The sequence below is a fragment of the Sardina pilchardus genome, chromosome 5, assembly GCF_963854185.1.
Source record: "Sardina pilchardus chromosome 5, fSarPil1.1, whole genome shotgun sequence".
NCBI lineage: Eukaryota > Metazoa > Chordata > Actinopteri > Clupeiformes > Clupeidae > Sardina > Sardina pilchardus.
In genome coordinates, this window is record NC_084998.1 from 16,901,841 (window position 1) to 16,918,103 (window position 16,263).

The window sequence follows — 16,263 nt, forward strand, 5'->3', positions numbered from 1 at the left end:
TGTACCTATAGGCAAACTATATTATAAGACCTCTCTTCCTCAGATGTTTTATGTTAAAAATGTATTTGTTTGAACAAGAGAACATTCATTATTTCAGCTTTGATTGGGGAGTAACCTTAAAACAGTCAGAGTGGCAGAGCAGGTGCAAATCCTGTTCTTAGGGGCGGGGTTATCTAACTTGGGAACAGCCGGGTAGACTGATGGTTGTCCCGTGTCTTGGTGGAACCAACGCTCCAACGCCGTCAACTGTGGGTGCTGCACATATAAACCAATGAATACTACATCAGCGATTCTGAGAGGGACTCGAGCTGTCCACAGCATCAGACCTCTGCACACTACATTTTGCGCCAACATGCCAATTAAGGTAAAATTCATTTGAACTCGGCAACTGAATATTCTGACATCTCGAAGTTAGCTGCGTAGGAACTTGACCTTGGCGGAAGGCACATTTCGTGTTTTGGATAAAAACAAATGCCCTGAATGGCCTATGCTAACATAACGGTGCAAATCCCGGGCCGCCATGCTCATGTTTCGCAGTAAATAGGTTAGCCATTGTTTCGGAAACGAATGTAACATTTTGCAACGTGAAGCGCTAATTTGTTGCGTTCAACAGTTAGCTAACTAGCTAACACAGACATTAGTTAGTTAGGCTACAACTATCTTATCTCGCACTTATCTAATCCTTGGTTAAGTTATCTAATGCTAACCCGTGTTCGACTGATGTACAAATGTTATGCGATGTTACACGGTGGGGAAGCTGCATGGCTAAGATAGGGCCAAATCACACGAACTAAACTATCATGCATGCATATTTTAATGTTCCGCGCAGACACTTACGTTACCTTATGGTCTCTAAAAATAGTTATTTGCGACGTAGCCTAGTAGGATGGCCAGCCAGGGAATCTTATTGGGCTATGGCATTACTTTTTGTATTTTTTTGTGGCCTAGCCTACTCTTTGATTTTGACATAATCATTTTTTTTTTTTTTTTTTTTTTTTTTTTTTTAACATGTTCTCAGTGATTTGTGTTAAGATGGACTCAAAAAATGCACAATGCGTAAAAGCGCACCGGGAAAAAGAGGAAATGATGTTGGCTACATTGTGGTCTAGTCCTTGGCATGTTAGACCGAGGATGGCCTCTGTAATGTTATTCAGCATCCCTTGTCATGCGCATGTGCAGACAGCACGACATGGCACTATGGAGAATTTCTATGGGCAAACCGTGTGAAGGTTAGGGAACGTTAACGGAGCATCACGGCCCCTCGGGCTCTGATGAAGACTGGGGAGGGAACATTATTTTTTGCAGATGTATCACCCTTCGAATCCAACTTGGGAATTTGTGAAACTGACCATTGACAGCTCTACATCTAGCATAGATGTAGAGCTGGTGTCTGTCTTTTAAAAAAAATCTGTCCTTTTAAGGGGAGTGTTACTGCCTTTGCTTTTAGAGGGCAGTTTAAAGTGTATCATCTGAGTGACCTATAATTCTTAATTTTTACCCCCAGTAGGCTACTAGACACATCAAAATCTACCATAAAATGCTCTACTCACTCTGTGTATTCAGGTTGGAGAGGCTTTGCCTGCAGTGGAGGTCCAGGAGGGAGAGCCTGGGAACAAGGTTTCCATGGACCAGCTCTTCAAAGGGAAGAAAGGTGTGCTGTTTGCTGTTCCAGGAGCCTTCACACCTGGGTGCTCCAAGGTCTGCACAAATGGCTTTCAAAATGACCCTCACTGATAATTGCAATATGCCTACAGATAGATGCTGGTCAAGATGCAGTTCTATCATTCTATTCCCAAATGTCTGTGATGAGTGTAGCTTTTCTTCCCATGCTCAACATCTAGACTCACCTCCCTGGGTTTGTGGAGCAAGCTGGACAGCTTCGGAGCAAAGGCATCCAGGAGGTAGCATGTGTCTCAGTAAATGATGCATTTGTGATGGCTGCCTGGGGCAAAGAACATGGAACAGATGGCAAAGTAAGTGGTGGGCAAAATCAGTTGTAACCTATCATTGTTTACACTGGGTCATCAACAGGTGCACATATAACACACACAGCCAGGTGTATCTGTAATGGTAGCCAACGTGTACAGTACACTAGTACTAGTCTACAGTGGACTACTACAGTACACCAGCACTCAACTGATTTGAACGTACAGATTGTTAGTACCAATTTCCACTTTTTTTGTTTGAATTGTTAATTCAAAATATTCTTGTCAATCCATAGGTGAGGATGTTTGCTGATCCCACAGGAGCTTTCACAAAAGTGAGTTGTTGTTTAAGTTAAGTATTTTGTTTTTATGTATCTTAAAATGTCCTATTTTCTTACCGAGGCCCTACTCTTGTTATTTAGGCAGTGGACCTTTTACTGGACAATGATCAGATCGTGCAAGTTCTCGGAAACCAAAGATCCAAAAGGTATGGAAATTGTCTGTATTTCTGGCCTTGGTAAAAATGTTGCCAATATTGCAAAGCACCAAAATTGCACAAAATAATGAAACCAGTGTACCACAGAAAACACATGGTGCTAACAAAGGGTTTACCCAGAATGCAGTTCTGTATGACGACAACCTCACATCCTGCAGTAGTCAGCCTATTCTAGACTGCTAAGAATGAAGGACGAATCAAATAGGTCAGTTGGATCAAGTCCAAGGCCCGAGTTTAGCTGCAGTCCACTGGGTGGCAGGCTTGATGAAAGGGCACATACTGTAGCTCGCACTCTGCTCACCCGTCTTGTCTGAATTCCTTAGGTATGCCATGCTGGTCGAGGACGGCGTGGTCAAGAAGATCAACGTGGAGCCTGATGGCACAGGGCTAACCTGCAGCCTGGCAACCAACATCCTGTCAGATCTGGCTTAAGTCAGTTTACAACCCGCCCTCATTGATGACCTAGCACTTAAAGTTAAGTGAAAAAACAAGCTAAGACGCACAATTTTATTTTTTTTCACATAGCTATGCAACCCATATTACTCAAAATGGCCCAGTTTACAATATGTATAATTGAGACAAATAAAGTACACCACTGTTGGAAAATGTTGAGTCTCAGAAAATTTTACTTTCCGATTAAAATAACATTTAATTCTGGACATGACTGCTTTCTAATTAAATATTTACAGAGGCTTTCAAAAGTCCATTTTCTGCACTCTTGTGCTGAAATTGCCCATTATGTTGGCTAATCTTGTATCATCTTGTGAAAAGGCTAATTCATCACTTAAAAGTATGTTTGAGTAACTTAAGACTTTCCAAAAGCCATAAAAGTTGCATATATCATTTACTATGTAGTCTAAAAATGATCAGAAAGCACATAAGAAAGGTATCAGTTCAATATTCTGGAGGAAAGAAAACATTTCACAAGGTTAGCCTGACATCCTTCACAGAAAAGTGCAAAGTGGCTCTCAACAGGATTGATGGAGAAGTGGAGAGGCAAGTGTGCTGTGTGCTGTGTGTTCACTAATTCAGTTAAATTGGGTTAAATGCAGAGAACTGAATTTCCCTCACGGGATCAAAAAAGTATATATTCTATTCTATTCTAAGTGTACATCTGCACGTCAGTCTCCAGTTAGAGAAACTGATACCTCACATGTCCTCATTTAGCAGCTGTATTAAAAATGTCAGTCTCATCTTGATCAGCGAAGAGATTATTGGAATGCTGTCTTTCTAGCAGAGATTTAATCAAAACCCTACTCGTCACTGGCCAACGGGGGAAATATGAAAAGAACCAACACTACAAAGGGTGGCTGGGACAAAATTATGTGGACACAAATGACGTTTGGATCAAAGAGAAGAGTTCAGAAAATGCTGAATGAGCCCATCATGTCAAGAGCAGTTGAGCGAATGTACTGGTCCTAAGGCTTCAGACGAAGTGGTGCATTTGTGCAAAGTAAAAATAACACACAAGCAATGCCATAACTCCATTACACAAAACCCTTCCATAATTTGTGAGCCTACCTCCATTGGTAGTATTACAGTACATTTCATTCCATCCTACACCAGGACTATGACCTAAAAGGATCGCTCCATTTAATCCAAAACAGATTTGGGGAGGCAGTGGTCTGCTAGCGCTATGTGCATTTAAAGGCTAGCCGGTGCACTCACAGGATCTCACCCCTGTTGAGCTGATGTGGGAGCAGCGTGACCGCGGGGCAAAAAAACAGCCAATTCAACTTGTGGAAAAAGTGTTTGAGACAGTGTGCGTGACCGATCATTTCTGCAGATCATCTCAACAAATTCAGCACTACAATGGCAACATCTACAAGGATTTACTGGAACTGCAAAGATTCTGATAAACACAAAAAGGGAAACATTCTGACCTTATCGGTCTCGAATATGGTCTTCTCACTATTTTCCTGAGTGATCTTTTGAATGGTAGTAAATGGGTTATTCTACAGAAACGTCCACTTTTTTGTCCTGACACACATCTGTTACACAAAAACACCTAATTGTTGCAATTTCTTTGCATTTCTAAGTAAAACAATATGTTTGTTTATTATAACAATCAAGTTTTTTAGCCATCAAAGTGACAGTATTTCTATATCAATTTTATAGTATTTTAAGCATCACATAAGTGCCCGTCCCAACACATGTACAGATTAAGGCCCAAATTCTGAATATGGTTTTTGAAAATAGTTTAACTGCAATAATGCATGCACAACTATCACATTATTTCGAAATATTTGAATACAAAATATCAAATAAATATTATTTTATTAAAAATGTCTGTCCCAGGGTGTCAGTGGCGTTACTGCATAACAACTCTTATTTTGAAATGCATGCAACCATACTAAGTAATGACATTACTGGACTTCCTTTTACTTAATACCTGAGGGTCTATCTATGATGAATGCCTTTCATTTACCAGAATTTCTGTATCATTATATGACTTTGTAGGGAAGCTTTTACTCAACATCACTGGTATGACTTTCTTAATTCATTAAAGAAAAGAAAATACAAATGGATTCAATGACGTTATAGTGAGTTTAGCCTGACTAACATCATAATTCTTTATTTCCTATAGCAGCCATTTTGTAAAATTCAGTTTTTCATGAAATTGTCACTGGTCTTGTCTCCTTTACATTTTGGTAACACCAGAGACAACTTACAATTAACGAAGACGTAAAGTAACACCAATGACTCATAGAAATGACATCTAAAACATGTACAATAAATGTACAATCTAAAAATAAAGCTGTCCCTTATTGTGTATTAATTACAGCAAATTACTTAAGTAATATGTAAACAAGAAAAAGAAGATTGGCACATTGGGTCATGCAAATAGTGGACATTTCTGTAGAATGACCCATATCTGAGGTGAAAGTCTTTCTTAGCAATCCACTTACATTGCACCAATACTGTTCATTTACACTGCTTTACAATACAAAATAGAAGATAAAACAGGTTGGCGGACACATTTTTATATTTTATTCATAATTCATAGTGCAAGACTCGGTTGTAAAATTCTATTGATGCTTGTAAAAATAAATGTACATCTATGTACATTTCATGACCAACGGAGGAAACATCTTCACTTTATAAAAGCGACATCTGGGATTTTCCCTTGAGCCTGCAAAGAAAAAAATATTTTTAATGGCACATTTAAATACATTTCCCTAGAGGACACACTCAACCATAACCTTCACACAAATGAAGATCTCAAAAAAGATGTTTTGGGACAATGTGGCTTCATGTACTTACTTTAAGGTCAGTAAAAATTTTAGCAGCTCTGTCAAAATCCCACTCATTGTCCTGCAGGCACCTGTGGGTGGAAGGATTGGAAGAATGAATTCAACCTGTTCACAGCAAATTGCTGAAAGCCAGACATTTTAAAACCTAAACTGAACATTTACCAAAAGATAGAAACAAAATGTCAAAAACAGTGTTCCCAAAAAAGGACCCTTGAGCCTTACAGACTAACATGATAGCCAGCCTGAGCCTTCAGACTTGGTTGATTTAATGTTGAGACGGGTTGTCTGACTCTGACCCTGGGAGAGAAACCCAACACTCACTTCTGAGACCACTCCAAGTTCATGCCGGACTGCGCGGAGAAGGCATTGAGCATTTCCTGCTGGGCAGCCGAGAGCGTGGGCACAGGGCTGCTGGAAGGGGTTGGCGCGGGAGCCACAAACGCTTTCCGGATCTCCTCCGTAGTGGCATTCCTTACGAACATCTCGTCGTTCACTATGCACAGGCTGCAAGCCACACCGCAGAGCAGACAGATTGCAGGGTCAAAAAGGGATGGATACTGGTTTTAAGCTGATCTGTTATGTTATGTCAGTTTTGACTAACCAAATGTGCAACATATTTTGCATTATAGCAATTTCTGGTCTTACCTTGAATTTCCTGCTGGTACAGCAATGAAGACACGTGAGAATGCTCTGAAGGTCTCCCGACATTTACCATCCACTGATATGATTAAAGTTCAAATGAAACAAATTGTTTTTATTAATTTCATGACTTCAAATGGAATCTAACATAATGTGAGACAAACTAAATGTAATGTATTTATTCACCTTCTTTGAACACGCCACTGACAGTGAATGACAAGAGTGTATTCTATATTGAGAGTGAGACACAGACAAAGTTAGGAAATAACGCACACAATGAAATTCTACTGCACATACAGAGAATCTGGTAGGTATACTCACTGTGAAGGTGTTCACATCAACGTTGAATGAGGCAATATCATGTTGCGTTTTGGGCAGTTCATTTAGAAAGGCCACCACATTAAGACGTGTGTGCTTCAGAAGTCGAAACCGAGTGGCTGCATGGGAAAAACAAGAGTTCGCCCAACCGTTGGTCAAACATGCTTCAAAAGGTTCCAATGCAGTCTGTTTTTTTCCTCTCTTTTTTTTTGTACTACTGGGCTACCTCTACAGTTGCGGAATATTTGTATTTCACACATCTGTCGTAAATACCACTCATGGCGTGCACCCTTCCCCCTGCACACGGTACATGTGGTTTTGTTTACAAACCAGCAAAGATAATCTCCGAAGAGCTACAGTATGTCAATTGACAAGGTAATATTACATGATTTCAGGCAATCACACAATAGCCATAAAGCAATATGTGAGTGTCCAGATCGAGGGAGAGCCAAGGTGCAAGGCTGGTTTTCCATAGAGGGAAGGCACGCCAATCTCCCAAGATGGTCACAATCAAAATGACTTCAAAGCTACAATATTATACTATATTAAGGTATGGGCATAGGATGCCTTTTAAGATACAGAAATATATATTTTCTAAAAAAGGTGGGAATGTACTTACTTGGATCTTTGAGTCTTTTCAGATTGCGACTGTCTTTTTGATAGTCTCCTAAAGTACATCTAAAGAAAAAGTATAAAATATCAGTAATTAGTCAGGTGTCTTATATACAGTCAAACGATCTGCAGAGTACACCATCATTTAAATCCAATGCTTGTCAGAAAAATCAAGGTTACGTTCATATGCTAGATGTCTAATGGCATACATGATGATGTGAAATAACACCATGGGCTCGACTACAACATTAATGAGTGTCCTATACAGAGGGATGTGGGATGCATACTTGGAAGGGTTCTGCCCAACGGAGGGGATGGAGAGAGAGAAGGTGGCACTGTCGTGGTAGGCATCCAGGAGGGGCTGTCTGTCAGCCGAGTCGTATACGCTGTAGTACCTGAGGTGGGGGGGGGGGGGGCATGGACAGATCAGCACACTTGTACTCCAACTCATCTCCACATGCTTACATTAATACACAAACAGACAAGAGCGCATGAAGCAGGTCATCTTACTGTGTTAGGAAGATCAGGATCGGCGTCTTGATCTCCTCTGAGGCAAAGTAACTGGGCTGTATGGTGAGGATGGGGGGGGGGGAAACTATTTGTAATGAAAGCCATTTATAACAGTAGTACAAAGCACAAAACAGGGGGGGGATTGAGGTTGACAGTTCCTTCAACATGTTTGGAGGAATGTTTTTAGTTTCTGCACACCCCCCTGAGCTTTATTTGACATACAACATAACATGCTTTTTGACACACAAAGCAAGCTGCCATTACCTTACACGCCGGCAGTACTGCAGGGGTTACTTCAAGGTCGAACACAATGGGAGCGGGGAGTTCGTTTCCATCCTACAACATTGAACACATGAAAGTCTGAGTAATATCCACCTCCAGAACACCGGCATATCTATCTACTGATTGACCATGATAACCCAAATTCTCAAAGAAATTATTTAAACATCAATTTTGGTTAATGAAAATGAATTATACATTGTAAAGGACATACCAGCTTCAGAAGTCTGGGAATTCTCTCCCGAACGGCACTATTCAACATCAAAAGACAAAAGAAAACACAAAGTACATAGAAATTACATAACTGATCATTATTAGAGAACATCTCTGATCTCTGTCTCTCCCTTGTGTTTGATCGCACTCTCTCGGTCACAAACACACAAAACTCCACAGACCAGATTACCAGGGATGTAACAGGTAACATTTGCCACTTCCTAAATCAGACTTAATAATCTGTCATATCCAGGTACTGCACATTCTAATTACACCTACAACTTCAGCCAGGGCTGATGAGAAAATCCAAATGTGGTCTTGTACATGAAGGCCCTCAACGTCCTGAACCCAGATGTTCCACTCTGCCTAGCAGTTCTACCCCCGAGAATGCACCATTCATCAAAGTCTCGAGGTCCAGATACACTGGAAGAACCTACTGCAAACTACACAATTTAATGCCTTTATTTATTCACTTGCGTATGATCTGCAGCTGTTCAGTTCTGTGATACAGATATGGTGTCGACACAAGAACCACAACCGGGACTCCACAACTCTACTTACCCCCTCAACGATACTCACCATCGTCCCCCCCTGGCGTCACGGAGGAGATGGACTAGGGCATGGGGGGGCGGTAACTGGCAGTGAGTGTGCAGCTGCTGCCCACTCCACAAACGAACTGGGCAGGGCAGTGAGGCGCATGAGGCACAGAGCTGCTTCCCAAAGGTGATGATACACAAAGGCAACCTACTGAGCACTGCTGCGGAGCAATGCTGTTCGGGAACTTGACCACTGATATTAGGCAACACATCTATAATCTTTATCTGGAGAATTTAATCAGTGGCCACTGGCCAGCTGTAAAGATCCTCCGATCAGAGCACTAGGAACTGATCATGTGATAGCCCAGCCATATTGCTCGAAAAGTTGCCCCATGCAGCATAGCATCATTTGAAAGGGCCACAGGACTTGAGATGAGAAACTCAAATGCAACTCATATGTGTGTGTGTGATGTGTGTGGGTAACTAATCTAACGCTTCAGTCCATGAAGAGACTGCATGAATATCAGCATGTTAGATGCGGTCAGATCTGGGACATTCAATCCCATCAGATCTGGGACAACTACAAATGTTTGGGGAATAGGGCAGCATAAAGCGGTCGAGAGAAAGTTGCAGTTCAGTAAAGCAAATGGAGAAAGTAAATTAATGGTATGGTAAAAGTTAGATATTTGAAACTACCTCGGTTGTTGTCAATGTGTGTGAATGAAACATGCAAAGAAAAGGAAGAAAATGACAAGCAAAGGTATCAAATAGAGCTTTAATGAGTACAATGAAGAGGTGTTAAAAAAGCATGAAGGAAAGAATGTTAGTGCCAAAGGAAATGCTGCATTTTTCAGCACTGGTTATGATAGGGTAGGAAAGTGTCCAACAAAGCCAGATGGAATGAAGAGAGATTTAGCGCCAAGTATTCTCCCACTACAGAGCACAGATTCCTAAAACTGGAGTCTTGCAACATTACTGGATTTGTCTCCATAATACTAACCAAGGACCCTTTAACGCGTTAAGAGTTAGCACAATGTCCTCAGCAAACATCCCACATCTGAATCATCACAAATGCAATGTAATGTTCTGGAGGCCCGCAGCAGGACAAGAGGAGCAAGCCAGAAGAGACTGGTGTTGCATTCAGCAGGAACAGGGCTCCAATATAACGCCACAGTCAATCCTCTCTCACAGAGGGGCACTGCTGCTCTGTGACATCAAGATAACTGCCCCCTCTTGCCACCTCTGCCCTTGAGCACAGTGTCCGCTCATGTTCGGGAACGGGGTCCCTGCGTCTTCGGGTTTGTTTGATGCATCGCTCTGGCTGTTTGCCCACGTCTCGCTTCTCTTGTGAAGGGAGACTGATCGGGCCAGTTGTGTGGCTGTGCCTGCCTTAGGTTGTCCCAGAAATCGAAGGTGGGATCTTACCCGTCACTGGCTAACCAGCCTTCTTCACTGGCCAAAAGAGTGATGTTGATGGATAACAGGGAAGACTGTGTCAACATGGGCAGAGGCTTAAAGCACCTGGCAAATAGCTGGTGTTGAATGCTAATGCTAAAATGGGATTTTACTTCCTTGGTTGCTGGTCAAAGTAGCAAGTGAAAATCAAAAGTACACTTTTGTGTACTTCGTGTGCTTATAAAAATGGCTTCTGCTTTTAATTTAGAACTACAAATTTGTGTAAGTAGTGACATCTGTAGAGGGGAGAATGGACTTCATGTTGTGTGAAAGGACAAGAGAAGCAGCTCATTAAAGAAGCGCAAGGCAGAGAAGAAGAGATAGCGATTCAAAGCAAAACCCCTAAATTATGAAAATAAGTTGAAACTCGGTGCTATTGCACTTCCTGGTCAGAGCCCTGGTGCATGTCGAGTTGGAGGAGAGGAGTTGTGGTCGGTTACTGGGGGCAGTGGCTGGAAATTAGTGACTGTGTTGAATAAGTATAGGCAGGTGGCTGGTGTTACGAGAAGGACACTAGCAGGTTGATTGGTTAACAGGGAGAGGGGCTAGAGGTGTAGTGATTGAAGTTTTATTATAAATCACCCTGGTGTGGCTGTCTAGTGTTCACCTTCAAATTCAAGCTTGGTCATGGCAACATTGGCAAGTCACTCTGAACAAGAGACAACGCCAGCAAAGTTCTGTGCATGCCACATGACAATGTGACATAGTACTGTATACACTATACATACATAGTTTTACATCCATCTTCAGAACCATACTGCTGTAGCCTGCCTCACCTATACCTTTCATATGGGCATACTTAAAGAGGCAGTGACCTTCTATCTATTCCATATCATGGAGAGGGCTAAAAGATGTTAATAGATTAAAAAAAAACAGAGACGACTGCCATGCACTTGTGTTGTCAACGCATGTTTCATGTTCACTATGGCGGCTTATACTGGACTAACCTGATGTACAAGGCCTGGTCCTTAAAATGCTGACTCAGGGGGTTTCCTTCCAACCACAGCTCTGCAAGTCTGAGGCCTTTCAGCTTATCCAGCTCCCTTTCAGATTTGATCTGTGCAAACAGAAAACACCCATCACACAAAAGTTCACACAAACCACCACTCTCAGGACCACTCTACAATCACGATCAACCTTTTGGAGGGATTTTCAAGCCTTTGTTGACAGGCAGTTACTCCAGGATTTTTTGCAGGCCTTTTCTGATTGCTGTTGGCTAAAATGCCTGATTTTGCAGCAATCTTGCTACAAGATTGTGATGGAAATTGTAGTGTCTTAAGCCATCAGTTGCAATGAAATCACAACGAATGCCTAAACACATTACAATTAGTTTCACTTTCGTTTGAATCTTCCTGTTGTATTTGAAAATTGCGGGTGACTCATCTAGTGAAAAGCACACTGTTCTGATTTGTTTGTAAATGAAGAAATGCTTTGGCTGGGGCAATTCATTAAGCAGTACACCTTTTTTAAATGAAACAAACAGAACAAAAAACAGACCAAATATATTTCAAAGGGTGTGGTTGAAAAACAGGAAAAGCTATAAAATACTAAACATGGTTGAATGACTTAAATTCTTGTGGTGGCAGATCTGATGTAATGGGGCTCTACCATTTTGACATTGTTTTGTTTTGCGATAGAAATGTGAGGAGAAGTAGGCTTCCTGTTGCGTATTCACACAAGAGAATAAGAGCGATAAAGCAAAAATGTACTTAATTTACACCTCTAGCTCCTTACTTCAAAGTAGAAGACTTTGTTTTTGGACTACCACGAGAGCTGCTGTGTTTGTTCGGTTGTAAAAGAGATAGCTTACACTCAACAATTAACGAGGCAGTCAATTGTCAGTCATGGTCTGAGAGAGAGTAAAAGTAACAAGCTTAACATCTCAAACTTCATAAGGCTGAGGACATGTCAGCAGAATAACAATGCAGGTCTTCCACAATTATTTTTGTTGCGAAGACTATGTGTTCATCCATGTCTGTAGAAGTGAGTGTGGTGACATCTGGCTCAATATCTTGCGCAAGGGACTGCTGTAGTTGGTCAAATTTGTCTGGAAACTATGATGATTGGTCAAATTTGCGGAAAAGTAGCGGTGGTTGGACAAAATGCAAGAACAAAGAATTTGAGAGATTCTCAGAATTCGCGATAATTGTTACAACCGCAACATCACAATATCCTAGAGGGACTGGACAGGACAGTAAAGAGCAGAAAGGAGTCAGAGGGAGAAAGAGAGAGAGAGATGAGGACCAAGAAACAATCTCAGGCCAGACTTGAGCCTGGGTCCCCATGGGCACTGGACCTGTATATGGCGCAGATATTACCCCAGCACTATCAAAGCTATTCAGGCACCAACAATATTGACCAGAGTCTCACCTCGTTATGGGAGAGATTCAAAATCTTCAGGTTTGGCACCTTGCTGACAATACTGGAGAAGTCATCGAGGCGGTACAGTCGGTTATTGCTCAGGTTTAAACACAACAGCTTTAAAGGGAAAAGATTGAAGAGGAGAATGCAAATTAGAAGGGACAAGGAGATGTATTTCATCATATAGTCAGATCAAATGACAACTTGAGTTGGGTTGGGTTCCTTTTCAAGACACGAGGAGCAAGCAGAAATAAAATTAAATGCACATCATGTCTCACCTCTGGAATGTTTTCTTCAATAATCTTAATAACTGCCTGCATAGAACTCTTCCTTGTCAACACCACCTCTATGTTTTGGGATACCAGGTCTATGGGAAAGAAAAAGGAGTGATGACTATCTCTGAAGAGGTCTAACAATGGTTTATGAGAGCCAACTTAGTTATCATGCTATCATTGCTGAGATTTCCCCTCTATTTTTACACATCTACATTTAATTACATTAGATGTGCATTGGTAGGATGCAGTATATATGCTTTGGTTTGGTAACTTTAACTGCCTTGTGCAATCCAGATGCTTTTTTTTGTAGTGCATTTCTCTCAATATAGCATTATTTTCTTTTCATGTTAGTCGTATTCTACTTCAACCACAGGTTATATGAACACTCAATGACTGACAATGACATTACAAGGAAGTGATGATGCCCGTCTATGAGACCCTTGGAACAACAGCTTATTACTGTATAACTACTGTACAACATAAGTCCAACAACAACAACAAAACAATGTTCTTACCAGGATCTATCCTTATATTATTCAGATCAAGAGCTTGCTGGGAGCCATCAAAACGCTTGGCCATACATTGCTAAAAATAAGAGAGAAACAAAAGAAATTCGACTTAAGAAATAATTCAAGATTGAAAAACATGATCCGTTTCTACCAGACACAGAACACTACTGTCAGGGACAGAGTGAAATTTGATGTATATGGTATAGCATAGCATAAGTTTTGCACCTTTAAGTGTTCAAGATCTTCTGGTTTTAACTCGGTATTGATTGAGGGAGGGGGAGGGCAGGAGTTCATCAGAACAGTCACCTGGAAATAACAAAGTATTTTTTAAACATGCATCTTTGATAAATGATATTTTCCTTAAACAGATAGGAGATAAATATGCAAACAGCTGTAGTAGCAAAAATGACGTACCTTGTAACCTTCTTTATCTGTGATCTTCCGTGACACTTTTGTTAAAGCACTTGCAGTCATTGCATCCTCTACATAAAACATAGCTCTATTGCCATCTGTATGATACTGTGGACATAAAAGGATGACTTGCCATCATTAAATGTGAACAAAAATTCCAACTTTTCAAGCATCTCACCTAGCAACTAGGGCCATGACATAAGAGAAACTCTTATACTAATACTCCTAGTCATTGCATGGTAATTGTTTACATTTTCCAACATTGCTTCTTTCTTTTTGGCCATTGGTCATTGCTCGAAGAATTTAGTTTGTATAGAATTATATTTATTAGTTTTCAAGACATTTTTCTCAACAAAAAAAATACAATAATAAATATTTTATCAAAACACTTTTTCGATTGTTTGTATTATAATTTGTGTTTAATATTAATGTTTTAGAGAGGACTACACCCCTTAGTACTATCATGCGTCGCGGTCTTAGTTATCTGTATAAATGTGAGACAAATGCCTGTGTACTTATGTATATATGTGTGTCTGTGTGTGTGTGTGTGTGTGTGTGTGTGTGTGTGTGTGTGTGTGTGTGTGTGTATGTGTGTGTGTGTGTCTACGGATCAAATTTACCTAGATGGGTACAAATAAGGCAGCCTGAAACGGAACCTTCCGCATACCGGTATTCTGATTCCAATGTGGCATTATCTATGTACAGTATCACTATCCAAAAGTCTAAACACAATTTTTGGATGAGAGAAATATAAAACTCACTTGAATAGGATGGAATGGCACAGAGCACAGATTTCGAAGCGCTGTCAGTAGCCACTCCTTGTCATATTTTTTACCATGTGGAATCTGGGAAGAAATGATAGCATTCACTTCAACAAAGAAAGTTCTGCACTTTTCAGAGATAAAAACAAACAAACAAACTGGCCTGAATCAGTGTGGACTAAATGTCTTGTGCATCTCTTGATGTAACAGATTGTAGCTAGTGATGTGAAAAGTACAGCTACATCTCTTCCATGTTTTTAAAACATAAATTAAGCAAACTCACACTCATTTTAAACCAGTTCTTCCGCCCATTTCCTCCTCCACCTCCACCTCCACCTCCTTGTCTGCCATGACCTCGATAAGTAAAACTACCACCACCACCTCCTCCGCCGCCTCCTCCTCCTCCTCCTCCTCCTCCACCTCTGTCACCTCCTCTTCTGCGATTACGTCCATTTGGTCTTCCATATGGGTTACTAGAACAAGGGTTTATGAGACATAAGCAATCACCGAAATATACAAGGAACGACTCACACAAATACAAACAAAAACTAACTCACTATCTGCGCTGCGAGCCGTCATCTTGTGAACCATCATCCATCATGGCTATGTCGCCATCGTTCTCTTCAAACTTTCCTTTGGAACCAGCACCACCAGCCCCACTGTGTCCTCCGCGATGCCTCGATCTTGAACCATGTTCACTATATATGGGCGCTCTGAAGGGACCCCTGCCTTTCCGAACACGGTGCTTTGGACCTCCAGCTCGATCATCGTGTTCTGAAACACAAATAAAGAGGTCCAGATGAGCTGTGCAATTCCAAGTTAGATACAGTTCGGCTTCCGTACATTAACACACTTGAACGATAACTAGCTATCGTTATCGTATGTGATCAACATTCAACAAGTAGTGGCATGTTGTCATACTTTATTTAGCAATTACACAGTATAACTACAAGCCAGGAAACATGTGATTAGACACCAGTTAATTCCTTGCAAATCTAAGTAACGTTTGGCCATTCTGAAAGACGTGCACGCATGCTGAAGTGCGTTAGCTAACCAACAGGCAGGCTAGCTGCAAGCTGTGTTCGAAGTATGAACTCACGAAAGCCCAAACGTCAACCATCTGTTGATGGTTTGGTCGTACGCTGTGGCCAGTGAATGGCTAAATATGGTGAAAATAATACGTTAACTCAAAACAATTCAAGTGATGTACACTAACCAAATCAGCAAAGTACACACATAACGTGGATGGCTAACTAGCGCAGTTAGCTAGTGGACAACTCATGTATTATAGCACTCTTACCACCGTGGTAACGGGAATCATCAACCATTGTCGTTAGTTTTCGGGCGTCCACGCCTGAGTTATGGTTCGTAGCCACTGACTATAGTTGATGTGTTACAACCATGTGTGTTAATATGTTGTTTCCAAATGTTTAAACTTTTTCTCTAAATAGTTGTTGGAACAAAGGCCCTTGCTTTGTTTCTTTGAAAGCTAGCTAAAGCTAACTCAAAGTGATTAACCGATTGGGCATGCGCATTCCAACTGTATGCATGGCCATGTTCAAACTGAATGAGACATGCGCAGTATTCAAAATGAAATATGGTAACATGAATCCGATAATAGAACAGTGTATTTTGATAGGCCTACTTGCTCAACCTATGTTCACTGTGATGTTTCCTAAATCGGTGTATCCTGGTCCACCCATTCATTT

General features: G+C 41.0%; 2 protein-coding genes across 2 annotated transcripts; one reads left to right on the top strand and one right to left on the bottom strand.

Annotated features, from left to right (window-relative positions):
- The first annotated feature begins 179 nt into the window (after positions 1–179).
- prdx5 (peroxiredoxin 5) lies at positions 180–3,027 on the top strand. The gene is made up of 6 exons (XM_062535628.1): positions 180–364; positions 1,564–1,698; positions 1,842–1,973; positions 2,222–2,260; positions 2,348–2,412; positions 2,745–3,027. The coding sequence occupies exons 1-6, from the start codon at positions 272–274 to the stop codon at positions 2,851–2,853; spliced, it is 573 nt and encodes a 190-aa protein (XP_062391612.1). The 5' UTR covers positions 180–271; the 3' UTR covers positions 2,854–3,027.
- Positions 3,028–4,980: 1,953 nt separating this feature from the next.
- On the bottom strand, positions 4,981–16,090 carry nxf1b (nuclear RNA export factor 1b). Its single transcript, XM_062536708.1, has 21 exons — positions 15,855–16,090; positions 15,112–15,328; positions 14,838–15,027; positions 14,555–14,638; positions 13,797–13,901; positions 13,608–13,688; positions 13,389–13,458; positions 12,877–12,965; positions 12,608–12,715; positions 11,185–11,294; positions 8,248–8,284; positions 8,019–8,090; positions 7,755–7,810; positions 7,532–7,639; positions 7,252–7,310; positions 6,636–6,751; positions 6,501–6,543; positions 6,321–6,393; positions 5,997–6,179; positions 5,686–5,746; positions 4,981–5,554 (listed from the first exon to the last, which is right to left on the bottom strand). The coding sequence occupies exons 1-21, from the start codon at positions 15,880–15,882 to the stop codon at positions 5,516–5,518; spliced, it is 1,929 nt and encodes a 642-aa protein (XP_062392692.1). The 5' UTR covers positions 15,883–16,090; the 3' UTR covers positions 4,981–5,515.
- Between the last annotated feature and the right edge of the window lie 173 nt (positions 16,091–16,263).

Coding starts and splice junctions, on each gene's coding strand:
- nxf1b (XM_062536708.1), bottom strand. CDS start 15,882: ATGGTTGATGATTCCCGTTACCACGGTG. Junction 15,329..15,854: donor TGATTCCCGTTACCACGGTG/GTAAGAGTGCTA, acceptor TTTGTGTTTCAG/AACACGATGATCGAGCTGGA. Junction 11,295..12,607: donor TGAATCTCTCCCATAACGAG/GTGAGACTCTGG, acceptor CTGTTTGCACAG/ATCAAATCTGAAAGGGAGCT.
- prdx5 (XM_062535628.1), top strand. CDS start 272: ATGAATACTACATCAGCGATTCTGAGAGGGACTCGAGCTGTCCACAGC. Junction 1,974..2,221: donor AACATGGAACAGATGGCAAA/GTAAGTGGTGGG, acceptor GTCAATCCATAG/GTGAGGATGTTTGCTGATCC. Junction 2,413..2,744: donor GGAAACCAAAGATCCAAAAG/GTATGGAAATTG, acceptor TGAATTCCTTAG/GTATGCCATGCTGGTCGAGG.